Source organism: Chiloscyllium plagiosum, unplaced genomic scaffold, assembly GCF_037043375.1.
Source record: "Chiloscyllium plagiosum isolate Xiang-an unplaced genomic scaffold, Cpla_swu_hap1 HiC_scaffold_1, whole genome shotgun sequence".
Classification (NCBI taxonomy): domain Eukaryota; kingdom Metazoa; phylum Chordata; class Chondrichthyes; order Orectolobiformes; family Hemiscylliidae; genus Chiloscyllium; species Chiloscyllium plagiosum.
In genome coordinates, this window is record NW_028270139.1 from 54,999,084 (window position 1) to 55,013,791 (window position 14,708).

Below are 14,708 nucleotides of genomic sequence, written 5' to 3' on the forward strand. Positions count from 1 at the left end.
TAGAGAATTGCAATCAGCAGAGAAATAGTACTGAGTGAATTGTTTGACCTGTGAGCTGACAAGTTCCCTCAATTAACTTGATCTTTTTTTTTCTTCTTTATTCAAATTCCACCACCAGGAAGACAGGAAAACACCCGGATGGCCAGTGACAAACACTGCCCTTCACATCAAAGGGCAGTGACACTCCTGTTTTTTTTTCTCCAGTGACAAACACTGCCCTTAACCTACTGTTTTATTTTTTTTAACCCCCACACTACCGCCTAACTGCGGTAGTGATTAACTTGATCTTGATGGATTCTGGTGCCTTAAACGTGGTTAGTAAAATAGTTGATGTATTGGTTTTAATTTTCCAAATATCCCTAGATTCAGGTATAATGCTAAAAGATTAAACTGGAATAACTCACTGGACATTAATGTAATATTAAAGAGTTAAACTGTACTGAGTGAACATTCTGGAAGTGGGTGGGGACAACAATCAGGCAAGAATGACACCCACTCCAATTAGACAGTCATTTGCTAGTACTCCCCCTACTATTATCAAATTAAACTACCATTCAATCTCTTCCATTCAGAAATGCTTTCTAGCCATCCCCTGAAGCTATGTATGTTGCATCTGCATTGTCTTGGAGAATCACAGAGTCATTAAATCATTTGCATAACGATTCCCCAGGATTAGGGCATTTACATTTAAATTAACTCTGAGGATGATCTCATCCTACCATTGTACCTGGGGTAACATGAGACTGTGAGGGAGTGACTAGGGGTTGTCTTGCGTGACAAGTGACTATGGGGGAGGGCCAGAGTATCTGTAAGTATGACCAACTGACCTGCATAAAGGCGATATGTTTTCTTTGTTCAGGGCCTCATTTTGACTTGACTTCACATGCCTGTGAAGAGGGTCACCGAGCTTGTACAAGCTTTAATAAACTTTAACTGTTTGCAGAAGTTGATGTGTGCAAATTGCATCTCGTGTTTGAAACAAGGACCTAACACTGGGAAGGTTTGAAGATAGAGACAAAAAAACTGCAGATGCTGGAATTCAAAGTAGACAGGTAGGAGGCTGGAAGAACACAGCAAGCAAGGCAGCATCAGGAGGTGTAGAAGTTGACATTTTGGGTGAAACCCTTCTTCAGGACTGGAAGAATCGTGAAGAAGGGTTACACCCAAAACGTCGACTTCTACACCTCCTGACATGGCCTGGCCTGCTGTGTTCTTCCAGCCTCCTGCCTGTCTACATTAGCTTTGAAGATGGCAGATATAATCTTTTTACTAGAATAGGGAGGGGAGCAGGAGGCTACCTGCTAGTTAGCTTTGCATTTGTCATAGGAAAAGTTCAGAGAAGATTTACTGGACTGAAAAGATAGAATTGTCTTATGAAATAAGGTTAGATAAGCTAGGTTTGTATCTGCTGGAAATTAAGAGTAAGAGGGGTGTAAGTTTCGTCTACAAAATTCCATTCAAGGTCTGCCACAAACACTACGTAGGAAAAATAGGAAGAAAGTTAGCCACCAGGATACACGAACACCAGCTAGCCACAAAAAGACATGACCCTCTCTCCTTCGTAGCCCTACACACTGAAGAAAAAAAACCACCATTTCGACTGGGACATCACATCTATCCTGGGACAGGCTAAGCAAAGACATGCCAGAGAATTCCTAGAGGCCTGGCACTCCAACCACAATGCCATAAACAAACACATAGATCTAGATACCATCTATTAACCCCTCAGAAAACAAACAGGAAATGACATCACCACAAACCCCAGGAACCCCATCCAGGACAAACATATAAATAGAAAGCAGGAGACAACAGCTTCGCTTCACTTGGAGGTCGCCACTGATGATGTTACCTAGCCAGGTAATGAAATGTCTGGATATCAAACCTACAGCTCAGCGAGCAAACCTACACCCTGTTTTAAAAAATTCTCAAGGTCAGGTTCGTAGGAGAGTAGTCTGACACAGAACAAACGACCAAGAGGCGAGTCTGCTAGAATATGGGCATTTTATTCCCCGCAGCGTCGCCACAACTAGGTCTCATACAACGGGTCTGGCTTATACTCACTCTACATGTTACCGGAACTGGGAGCCGTCAGTTCTCGTAGAGCGGTTGCCAACAACCCACGCTCGGCGGTTAAACGTAACCCCGGAGCAGACTCACCGAACTGGAGACTTTTCCAGCTGATATACTCTTTTCCAGATATAAACATTCATGTGAACAGCAGAGCAAGGCTAAAAAACACATTCCATTCTGGTTACATACAGATAAGAAGATTCACACGGGGAGGTGTGTAATAAGATTCACACGGGACTAAGCAACACCTCCATTCCGGTTAGATTCACACATGTATTGGGACATAATTTTTTAACCGTTTCACCACATTCCACTGCTTGGCCCAATACATGTGTTACATTATGATTCACACATGTATTGGGACATAATTTTACACCACACACCCTAAACCTCAACCTGAGTTACAAACCTTCACAAACCTTGCATTAAGAGTAAGAGGTGACTTGCTTGAAACATGTAAGATCCTGAGGAGACTTCACAGGTTGGATGTGAAGAGAACATTTTTCTTATGGGAAAGTTTAGAACTAGGAATCATCATTTGAAAATCAGTGGTTGCCTTCATAAAACACATCAGATGATTTTTTTTCTCTCAGGTTTACAATCTTTGGAAATCTCTTCCTGAAAAGGTGGTGGAACCAGAGTCCTTGAATATTTATAAGGCAGAGGTAGATGAATTCTTGGTAAGCAAAAATGTGAAAGGTTATCATGGATAGGTTGGAATGATCTTATTAAATAGTGGTTCTGGATTAGTGCTGCTGAAAGAGCACAGCAGTTCAAGCAGCATCCAAGGAGCTTCGAAATCGACGTTTCGGGCAAAAGCCGATTTCGAAGCTCCTTGGATGCTGCCTGAACTGCTGTGCTCTTCCAGCAGCACTAATCCAGAATCTGGTTTCCAGCATCTGCAGTCATTGTTTTTACCTTATTAAATGGTGGAGCAGCCTCAAGTAGCGGAGCAGCCCACTCCTGCTCTTAAATCATAGATTTTGACATAGACTGCAGCCTTCAATTCATCCTACAAGCTAGGATGAATTGAAGTGATCTTTGCCACCAGATTGGCCACTACAATTTTTATTTAGTGTAGTTTGACAATACAGACTGGAAAAGGGATGTATCATTAGAGGCAAATCCAGATATCTAATCACGACTGTGTGCCACTCCTAAAACAACTACTTCTCTTTTTTTTTCCTTCCTGAAAGCAAAGACAATTGGCAGGATGTAAATAGCGGTATCCTGCAAGGATCTATGTTAGGACCTCAATTATTTATATTTATTAACAACTTGGATAATGGTATACTAGTTTATTTTGGGAAATCTGGTCAGTATGGATGAGTTGGACCGAAGGATCTTTTTCCGTGCTGTATGACTCGAGTCATAGATCACCGAAACAGATCCTTCAGTCCAACTTATCCATACCGAACATAATCCAAAATGAATCTCTTCCCACCTGCCTGCGCTTGGCCCACATCCCTTCAAATCTTGTCTTCTAAATGTTGTAATTGTACCTGTATCCATCACTTCCTCTGGAAGTGCATTCCACACATGAACCATCCTCTCTCTTTTAAAAAAATTGCCAATGTCTTTTTTAAATCTTTCTCCTCTCACGTTTAAAATATGCCCTCAAGCCTTGAAATCACCCATCGTAGTGAAAAGATACCTGCCATCATCTTATGTATAACCCTCATGATTTTATAAACCTCCATATGGTCACCTATCAACTTCCTTAGCTACAATGAAAAGTGACCAGCCTATCCTTATAACTCAAACCTCCATTCCTGGTAATATCCTGGTAAATCTCTTCTGAATCCGCTCCAGTTTAATAGTATCCTTCCTGTAACAGAGAGGCCAGAACTTAACCGTACTCCAGAAGCAACCTCACCAACATCCTGTACAACCTCAACATAAAGTCCCAACTCTTCTCTCAAAGTTCTAGGAAACGATGGCAAGCATGCTAAACGCCTTCTTAACCACTCTATCTATACGTAATGCAAACTTACATCCTGGAGCTCCTGGGTCTCTCTGACCTACCACACTGCCCAAGGCTATACTAATAATTGTATAAGTCTTGCCTTTGTTTACCAAAATGCAATACTTCACATTTATCCAAATTAAACTCCATTTGCCAATCCTCAGCCCATTGATTAAGATTGATCTCTACATTTTTTTTAAAAAAGTAGATAAAGATAAATAGACTATCTCACTGGTTGGGGATTCTTGAACTAGGGGTTATCTTAAAATTGGAGCCAGATCATTCAGGAGTGATGTCAAGAAGCACTTCTACACAAAGGATGGAGGAGTTTTGTAACTCTTTCAAAAACAGCAGTTGATATTAGATTATTTGATAAGTTTAAATCTGAGAAAGACAAACTTTTTAAGCTAAGAAATGAATGGATATGTGCCAGATGCAGGTGTACAGAGTTAGGCCACAGATCAACTGTGATTTTGATGAATGGTAAAATAGGGGCTGAAAGCCATACTGCTGTTGGTATGTATGAGTCAACACCATATATCAAGAATGATCCTGGTTATGATTCTCACATGGGGCCCTACTATATACCTTCTTACAGCCAGAAAACAACCTGTTCACCAGCACCATGTTTCCAGCCACTCAGCCAATTTACAAACTATGCTACCACTGTTCCTTATTCCCTGGGTTTCAAATTCCCTGGGTAACAAACTTATGAACAGCTAACCCAACACCTTTTGATCAACTATATGTTCCCTGAGTTAGCCCTAGGAACATCGCTCATTACCTTCAGCCCGTTTCCACCGAGAGCCACAGTCAGCGCCAGTCACTTTCAAACCCGCAGCACACATGCGCACTCGTCCACGCCGGCGGTATCGCGAGAGTACATCTCGGCCAGCTTAGTGCGCATGCTTCCGAGTGGGCTGGTCTCGGCAGGTGTGGGTGCGCGCTGGCTGACGGAGGCGAGCAGGAGCGCGCTACAGCCACTGTGCACGCGACTGGACAATTGGTGCCGTTGTCGACTGGGTAATGTGATGTGATTTGTGAATTAGAAAAAAAATTCGCAGCCTGAATTTTTTTAACTTTGAGTTTTGTTATCTTTAAATTTTTGAATTTATTTATACACCTCTTTGTACAAATCAGCGAAATAATACAAGTATAAAGAGGATTGTGAAGGAGCAAAAATGGCCTTTGCAGTGATATGTACTTGTCAGATGTGGGAGTTTAAAGAGAGTTTAAGGGTTACTGCGGATTACATCTGCCATAAATGTTGTTGGATGTGAATCTTATCAGATTCAGTGGATCGGTTGGAGAGACAGATAGAAGCAATGAGGAATTTGCAACAGCAGCAGTATGTGATGGATGGCAGTTATAGGAAGGGGGGAAAGTCTCAGATACAGTCACATAGAGGGGTTAACTCCAGGAAAGGTAAGAAAGGTAGGCACCTAGGGCAGGAGTCTTTTGTGGATATACCCATTTCAAACACGTATGCTGTTTTGGAAAATGTTGGGGGTGATTCTCAGGGGAACGTAGCACGAACAGCCAAGTTTCTGGTATTGAGACTGGCTCTAATGCAACGAGGGGTACTTCGGCTTCCAAGAGATCAATTATGTTAGGGGATTCTGTAGTCCGAGGTACAGACAGACGTTTCTGTGACCAGCAAAGAAAAAGCAGAATGGTGTGTTGTTTCCCTGGTGGTGCCAGGATCAAGGATGTCTCAGAGAGGGTGCAGAATGTTCTCACGGGGGAGAGGGGCCAGTAAGAGGTCATTGTCCACATTGGAACCAACAATATAGGAAGGGAAAAGGTTGAGATTCTGAAGGGAGATTAGAGAGAGTTAGGCAGAAATTTAAAAAGGAGGTCCTCAAGGTTAGTAATATCTGGATTACTCCCAGTGCTATGAGCTAATGAGGGCAGGAATAGGAGGACAGAGCAGATGAATGGAGCTGGTGTATGGGAGAAGGATTCACATTTTTGGATCATTGGAATCTCTTTTGGGGTAGAAGTGACCTGTACAAGAAGGACGGATTGCACCTAAATTGGAAGGGGACTAATATACTGGCGGTAGGGCGGTGGGGGGGAACCCAGGGAGATAGTGAGGAAAGAGATCAATCTGAGACTGGTACAGTTGAGAACAGAAGTGAGTCAAACAGGCAGGTACAAGGTAGGAGTAATAAATTAAACTGCATTTATTTCAATGCAAGGGGCCTAACAGGGAAGGCAGATGAACTCAGGGCATGGTTAGGAACGTGGGACTGGGGTATCATAGCAATTACAGAAACATAGCTCAGGGATGGGCAGGACTGGCAGCTTAATGTTCCAGGATACAAATGCTACAGGAAGGATAGAAAGGGAGGCAAGAGAGGAAGGGGAGTGGCGTTTTCTGTTAAGGGATAGCATTACAGCTGTGCTGAGGGATGATATTCCTGGAAGTTATTTGGGTGGAACTGAGAAATAAGAAAGGATGATCACCTTGTTGGAATTGTATTATAGATCCCCTAATAGTCAGAAGGAAATTGAGAAACAAACTTGTGAGGAGATTTTTTTTGTTTTTGTTTTCACAGCAGAGAGCAGCGCAAGCTGGGCGGAAGTGAAGTTGGACCGCAGAGCTGGTCGGGAAGGTAAGTGATTGATATTTGAGTGGGTATGTTCTAGACCCCAGGCCCTACAAAGTAGGGCCTCCCTCCCATCCTCCTCCTCTAACCTAACTTTAAAGTCCACAGGTAAGCTACTACAGTGTTCTTGTTTTGGAGACTAAGTGTAGAGTAATGGCAGCGAAGGCAGTAGAATGTTCCTCCTGCAGGATGTTTGAGGTAGGGGTGACCACCGATGCACCTGCCGACTTCATCTGCAGGAAATGCAGTCAGCTCCAGCTCCTCACAGAACACGTTAGGGAACTGGAGCTGGAGTTGGATGAACTGAGGATTATTCGAGAGGCTGAGAAGGTGATAGAAACTACAGGGACATAGTTACGCCAGAGAACAGAGGTAGCTGGGTAACAGTTAGAGGTGGGAAGGGGAGGAAGCAGGCAGTGCAGGGATCCCCTGTGGTCGTTCCCCTCAACAATAAGTATACTGCTTTGGATACTGTTGGGGGGGACAGCCTAGCAGGGGTAAGCTGCAGTGACCGGGTCTCTGGCACGAGGTCCGGCTCTGAGGCTCAGAAGGGAAAGGGGGAGAGGAGGAGAGCGCTAGTTATAGGAGACTCTATAGTTAGAGGAACAGACAGGCGGTTCTGTGGACATGGGCGAGACTCTCGGATGGTTTGTTGCCTCCCGGGTGCCAGGCACCAACGACATAGGTAGGAAGAGGGGTGGGGAGGTCATTCAGGAGCTCAGGGAGTTAGGCTGGAAGCTAAAAGCTAGGACGGACAGAGTAGTCATCTCTGGGTTGTTGCCGGTGCCACGTGATAGTGAGGCAAGGAATAGGGAGAGAGTGCAGTTGAACATGTGGCTGCAAGGATGGTGAAGGAGGGAGGACTTCAGGTATTTGGACAATTGGACTGCATTGTGGGGAAGGTGGGACCTGTACAAGCAGGAAGGGCACCAATATCCTGGGAGATAGGTTTGCTAGCACTCTTTGGGGGGGTTTAAACTAATTTGGCAGGGGGATGGGATCTGGACTTGTAGTCCAGCAAGTAGGTTAGCTGTTTGTCAGGATGTCCAAGAATGTAGGGAGGCTGTGGAGAATGTAGCACTGACAGGGAATACTTGCGGACACAGAGATGGGTTCAAGTGTGTATACTTCAACGCAAGGAGTATCAGAAATAAGGTGGGTGAACTTAAGGCGTGGATCGGTACCTGGGACTACGATGTTGTGGCCATCACGGAAACATGGATAGAAGAGGGACAGGAATGGTTGTTGGAGGTTCCTGGTTACAGATGTTTCAGTAAGATTAGGGAGGGTGGTAAAAAAGGAGGGGGGGGGGTGGCGTTGCTAATTAGAAATGGTATAACGGCTGCAGAAAGGCAGTTCGAGGGGGATCTGCCTTTGGAGGTAGTATGGGCTGAAGTCAGAAATAGGAAAGGAGCAGTCACCTTGTTGGGTGTTTACTATAGGCCCCCCAATAGCAGCAGAGATGTGGAGAAACAGATTGGGAAACAGATTTTGGAAAGGTGCAGAAGCCACAGGGTAGTAGTCATGGGCGATTTCAACTTCCCAAATATTGATTGGAAGCTCTTTAGATCAAGTAGATTGGATGGGGCGGTGTTTGTGCAGTGTGTCCAGGAAGCTTTTCTAACTCAGTATGTAGATTGTCCGACCAGAGGGGAGGCCATATTGGATTTGGTACTCGGTAACGAACTGGGACAAGTGATGGGCTTGTTAGTGGGTGAGCATTTTGGTGATGGTGACTACAATTCTGTGACTTTACCTTGATTATGGAGAGAGATAGGTGCGTGCAACAGGGTAGGTTTTACAGTTGGGGGAAGGGTAAATACGATGCTGTAAGACAGGATCTGAGGAGCATAAGTTGGGAGCATAGGCTGTCAGGGAAGGATGTCGTGGAAATGTGGAACTTTTTCAAGGAACAGATACGATATGTCCTTGATATGTATATACCTGTCAGGCAGGAAAGAGATGGTCGTGTGAGGGAACCTTGGTTGACGAGGGAGGTTGAATGTCTTGTAAAGAGGAAGAAGGAGGCTTACATAAGGTTGAGGAAACAAGGTTCAGACAGAGAGTTGGAGGGATACAGGATAGCCAGAAGGGACCTGAAGAAAGGGATTAGGAGAGCTAAGCGAGAGCATGAAAAATCTTTGGCGGGTAGGATCAAGGATAACCCCAAGACAATTTTGCGTATGTGAGAAATATGAGAATGACGAGAACAAGGGTAGGTCCAATCAAGGACAGTAGTGGGAGACTTTGTATTGAGTTGGAAGAGATAGGAGAGGTCTTGAATGAGTACTTTTCTTCAGTATTTACAAATGAGAGGGACCATATTGTTGAAGAGGAGAGTGTGAAACGGACTGGTAAGCTAGAAGAGATACTTGTCAGGAAGGAAGATGTGTTGGGCATTTTGAAAAACTTGAGGATAGACAAGTCCCCCGGACCTGACGGGATATATCCTAGGATTATGTGGGAAGCAAGAGAGGAAATTGCAGAGCCGTTGCAATGATCTTTTTGTCTTCACTGTCAACGGGGGTGGTACCAGGGTACTGGAGAGTGGCGAATGTTGTGCCCCTGTTCAAAAAAGGGAATAGGGATAACCCCGGGAATTACAGGCCAGTTAGTCTTACTTAGGTGGTAGGCAAAGTAATGGAAAGGGTACTGAGGGATAGGATTTATGAGTATCTGGAAAGACACTGCTTGATTAGGGACAGCCAGCACGGATTTGTGAGGGGTAGCTCTTGCCTTACAAGTCTTATTGAATTCTTAGAGGAGGTGACCAAGCATGTGGATGAGGGTAGAGCAGTGGATGTAGTGTACATGGATTTTAGTGAGGCATTTGATAAGGTTCCCCATGGTAGGCTTATGCGGAAAGTCAGGAGGCATGGGATAGAGGGAAATTTGGCCAGTTGGATAGAGAACTGGCTAACCGGTCGAAGTCAGAGAGTGGTGGTAGATGGTAAATATTCAGCCTGGAGCCCAGTTACAAGTGGAGTTCCGCAGGGATCAGTTCTGGGTCCTCTGCTGTTTGTAATTTTTATTAATGACTTGGAAGAGGGAGTCGAAGGGTGGGTCAGTAAATTTGCAGATGATACGAAGATTGGTGGAGTTGTGGATAGTGAGGAGGGCTGTGTCGGCTGCAAAGAGACTTAGATATGATGCAGAGCTGGGCTGAGGAGTGGCAGATGGAGTTCAACCCTGCCAAGTGTGAGGTTGTCCATTTTGGAAGGACAAATAAGAATGCGGAATACAGGGTTAACGGTAGGGTTCTTAGTAAGGTGGAGGAGCAGAGGGATCTTGGGGTCTATGTTCATAGATCTTTGAAAGTTGCCACTCAGGTGGATAGCCCTTGTAAGAAGGCCTATGGTGTATTAGCGTTCATTAGCAGAGGAATTGAATTCAAGAGTCGTGAAGTGATGTTGAGGTGGTAGATTTGTTCTCAGATGCTTCATCGAAGGTTGACTGATGTTACCTAGCATGGTGACGAAACGTCTGAGAACAAATCCACCAGCTCAGTGAGCAAACTTAGAACCTGATGTCATCAGAGTACTCTATGAACTGTGGATTCAAGTGGGTAATTAAAACACTTTTCAGGATGGCTGGAGAGATGGCATGGATGACAGTGCAATCCAGGGCAAATGCATCTGCATTAAGCACTTACAACTCAGAATTTGTGAGCTGGAAGCATAACTAAAGATATTGCAATGCTTCAGAAGAGAGGGGAGTTGTTTGGCTATTTTGTACCAGGAGGCAGCCATGTTTCTTATAATTGAGTCTTCTGATTTGGTCAGTGGTTAGGGAAAGGAACATTTGACTCTAAGTCAGACCAGTAAGGGGAAGGCAGGAGTTCGGGAGCATCAGCCTTTGCAATTATCCAACAGGTCTGAGGTTCTTTCTGTGTGTTTGGATAAGAGTGAGGGTTGCAGGGTACATGAGCTAATTGACTATGGCACCATGCTGCAGAAAATTATTCAAGTGAGGGGAGGGGAAAAAGGAATGTAGTGGAATTAAGAGAGAGTACATAGAGAGAGGGGAAAAAAACACGACTCTGTGCAGCTCCAAGGAGGAATCCTGATGGCTGTATTCCTTACCTAGTGCCAGGGTTTCAGACATCTCCAGAACAGAAAGTGGAGTTAAAGGGGAGGATTCTGAGTGAATCCATAGAGGTACTAATTACATAGATTGTAGTAGGAAAGAAGGTCTGATCTATGAAAGTATGAGGACCCAGACCAAAGAGAAAAACAAAATGTTAAGGGTAATAATCCCTATTGTTAACTAACTACATGCCAATGAACAGAGGTCACATTCAGATGAGTGTAATGAAAGTGGTTCAAAGACTGATATGAGAGAAACGGCTTTGGGTTTGTGGACCCCTACTATCTGTTCTAGGGTTGGTAGGAGTTCGATCATTGGGATGGTCTGCACCTGAACCATGTTGGGATCATTTACTATCAAACTGGATGGCGAGAGAAATTGATAGGATTTTAAATTAAACAGTGATAGTGAGGGATCAAGTTTATGTAGCTGTGGAAAATCAAGAAGTAGTCAAGGCAAGAAAGCCAAGTAGTAATTTGTAAAAGAATGGCAGGAAGGGACAGAAAGAAACTTAAAAATGTACCAAAAGACAAAACCTGGATATTACAAAGATAACAAAAGCACAAAATTAAAGGGTCTGCGTCAAATGGTATTCACAATAAAGTAAACAAATTGATAACGCATGTTAAAATAAGTACAATTAGAATTTGTACTGAGACGTAGCTGCATGAAGAAGTTTGGGTCCCAAGTATTGAGAGATGTATGAAATTCAAGAATAAGAAGCTGGGTGAAGAGTAGCACTGTTTGAGAGCTATGGCACTTACACAATAGTTAGACAAGCTTAGTTCAGCAGATCAGGGTGTAGGATTGGTTTGGATGGAAGGTTACTTTTCAGATTGGAGGTTTGTGACCAGTGGCCACAAAGATCAGTGTTGGGTCCATTGTTTTTTGTCATTTATATAAATGATTTGGATGTGAGCATAAGAGGTATAGTTAGTAAGTTTGCAGATGATACCAAAATTGGAGGTGTAGTGGACAGCAAAGAAGGTTACCTCAGATTACAACAGAATCTTGATCAGATGGGTCAACAGGCTGAGAAATCGTAGATAGAGTTTAATTTGGATAAATGTGAGGTGCTGCATTTTAGGAAAGCAAATCTTTAGCAGAACTTCTACACTTAATGGTAATGTCCTAGGGAGTTTTGCTGAACAAAGTGACTTTGGAGTGCAGGTTCATAGCTCCCCTAAAAGTGGAATCGCAGGTAGTTAAGTTAGTGAAGAAGGCATTTGATATGCTTTCCTTTATTGGTCAGAGTATTGAGTACAGAAGTTTGGACGTCATGTTGTGGCTTACAGGACATTGGTTAGGCCACTTTTTGAATATTGCATGCAATTCTGGTCTCATTTCTATTGGAAGGATGTTGTGAAACTTGAAAGGGTTGAGAAAAGATTACCAAGGATGTTGCCAAGGTTGAAGGATTTGAGCCATAGGGGAAGGTTGAATAGGCTGTGGCTGTTTTCCCTGGAGCGTCGGACGCTGAGGACTGACCTTATAGAGGTTTTTTTAAATCATGAGGGACATGGATAGGGTAAATAGACAAGGTTTTCTTTACCTGAGGTGGAGGAGTCCCAAACTAGAGGGCATAGCTTCAGGGTGAAAGGGGAAAGATATGAAAAGGATCCAAGAGGCAACATTTTCACACGGAGGGTAGTGTGTGCATGGAATGAGTTGCCAGAGGAAGTGGTGGAGGCTGGTACAATTACAACATTTTAAAAGGCATCTGGAAGGGTATATGAATAGCAGGGTTTCTTTAATGTTTACACATTTAGATAGAGGATCTGGATTGGCGCAGGTTTGGAGGGCCAAAGGGCCTGTTCCTGTGCTGTAATTTTCTTTGTTCTTTGTTCTTTAGAGGGATGTGGTCCAAGTACACACAAATGGGACTAGATTCGATTAGGATATCTGGTCAGCATGAACAAGTTGGACCAAAGGGTCTGTTTCCATGTTGTACTGATCTATGACTCTATCTTCTCGTAGTTAACTGAAATGCAAGGCTAGATTAGATCTTGAATTTCTCGATTCAAGTCTGAACTAATGGTCTCTGGCTTCAGGCATCAAGCCAAGGTTGACAACTAGAATAGTTTGCATTAGGAGTCAGTAATATGGGATTGTTTCCAGATTCATCCAAAATGAGATGGCACAGTTTACAATTCTCATAGAAAACTCTGATGTGGCATCCAGCAAACAAATTTCCACTCCCACCTATTAGATGTGTACTGAGCCTTGCTGGGTGCAGGGAAGAGTTTCCATTTAAATGAGGCCTTGACATCAGCATCAGCAGAGCCTACCGATCCCAAATGAGTGCAGTACCCCTCTCCTACAATTAATCAAGGAGTCCAGTTGTCTTAATTTCAAGTGAAGCTTTACACTTACATTAAGTGCAAAATAAAAGTGAAATAGTTTAGCATACAGGTTCCACTAGATGGAGTCTCTTAATTTCAAAATAATGTACATTCTTTAAACTATATAATGTAGGAATGTTTGTTTAATGTCTGTCATGCAAAATGTGTTCCTTTTAGTAGTTCTACATAGGCACAGCAAGAACATATGTTTCTTTATCTCTTTTTTAAAAAAAATTTCTTACTGGTTCTTATCTATCCTATTTGTATTGTATTTGCTTCATGGTATTTTCAACTTTCACTTACAAACGTACAATTTCGAAATTGACGCAGTGCAGCAGCTGTGGCCAATGTGGCGAAGTTTCTACTCATGGTACAACAAAGATTGTGAATGTACCTTGATCACAGACAGTATACTCACATCACATGTACCTCCACATCCATCTTGTTCTGAGTCACTCCATTTGGAAACTTTTCCATGGTTCAGATTGATACTAGAAAAACACAACCTGGGATGGAGCAGATGCAAATGACTGTATTTGTGTCTCTGCAATGGAGTACACCACCACTGAAGATCTACCAACTAGTGACTGATGCTAATGGAACTTAGCAATTTACACTTTTCTGGAGGGTCACTCACAAAGATGAAAATTTCACTGTAGTTTACCAGGAGCAATTGATGATATCAAATTGAACTATAAACATTTGGAGAAGTGGGTAGACTTGGACCATGTGTTACTTGGAGTGGACACAAATGGGAAGTGAGCGATTCCCAGGATTCAAGCATTCTCCCTTATTTTTTCACTTTTGCTGATTCTATGGAGCACAGTGACAATGTTTTCTGATAATGCAAAGCTAAGCACAAAGATTTTGGAAAAAAACAAAGTAGACTTTGGAAGGATTTTTGCAGGTTGCAGAATAGGAAGCATCAACATTATTAATTATTGCCTTTTTTCTAATCTCCCTGATGTCACCTTCTGGTTCGATGCGTATCTTTCTTGTAATTTCTTGTTTAAATTCCTTTAGTCAATTCTCCATTATGCTATTTTCACACCCCTAACTAAAGTTACAAAAGAAATCCTCTTTGCCCATATTTTATCTTTCATCCTCCTCAACAATGTGACAGCGTTTTAATGTAGTTGAGCAAGACAACCTCCTCCAAAGCCATTGTTTCCTCAAATGGCATGTGACTGTGGCTCCAGTGATATCTTGCCAAGCTTGTCAATACATCTCCAGCAATGCCTTCTCTTTCTAATTTGAATCATATTCTACAAGAGGTTAATTTTCCTGTTCCCCTTTGCCACATTAATGCAATCTGTGAGAATCCAGATTAAGCTGCAGCCATATTTAGTGTATTGATGATTAGAACAGTCTCTGCATTTGAAAATGGAAGAACAAAAATGTGGCCTGATAGGATAATTGCAGCAGAAAGTTACAATGCCTGAAACTTGGTTGATGATCTTACATAAATCATTTACACCTATCTTTATGGTACAATTCAGCTTGTTGCCAAGTCCAATTTGACTTTCAAATCTGAATGGAGTCCTATTGCACAGCTGCACTGTCAGTTTAATGGGTGCTCGTCTGTCAGGGAACTCCTATGCCTTGAGGAATTTTTGTTTTAATTCACTTGAT

General features: G+C 43.0%; 2 protein-coding genes across 3 annotated transcripts in view; one reads left to right on the forward strand and one right to left on the reverse strand.

Annotated features, from left to right (window-relative positions):
- Positions 1 to 4,881, reverse strand: part of anapc4 (anaphase promoting complex subunit 4) — a 99,835-nt gene extending 94,954 nt beyond the window's left edge. For both annotated transcript variants that reach the window (XM_087986918.1, XM_043700575.2), the window contains exon 1: positions 4,821 to 4,881. The gene's annotated coding sequence lies outside the window, so the exon portion shown is untranslated. The remainder of the gene's footprint in view (positions 1 to 4,820) is intronic.
- The window catches only part of LOC148152122 (uncharacterized), a 50,660-nt gene continuing 40,734 nt past the window's right edge, over positions 4,783 to 14,708 (forward strand). Inside the window, exons 1-2 of the mRNA XM_087987823.1 lie at positions 4,783 to 5,059; positions 6,598 to 6,654. Of these exons, the coding sequence (XP_087843949.1) occupies positions 4,783 to 5,059; positions 6,598 to 6,654 (334 nt within the window). The remainder of the gene's footprint in view (positions 5,060 to 6,597; positions 6,655 to 14,708) is intronic.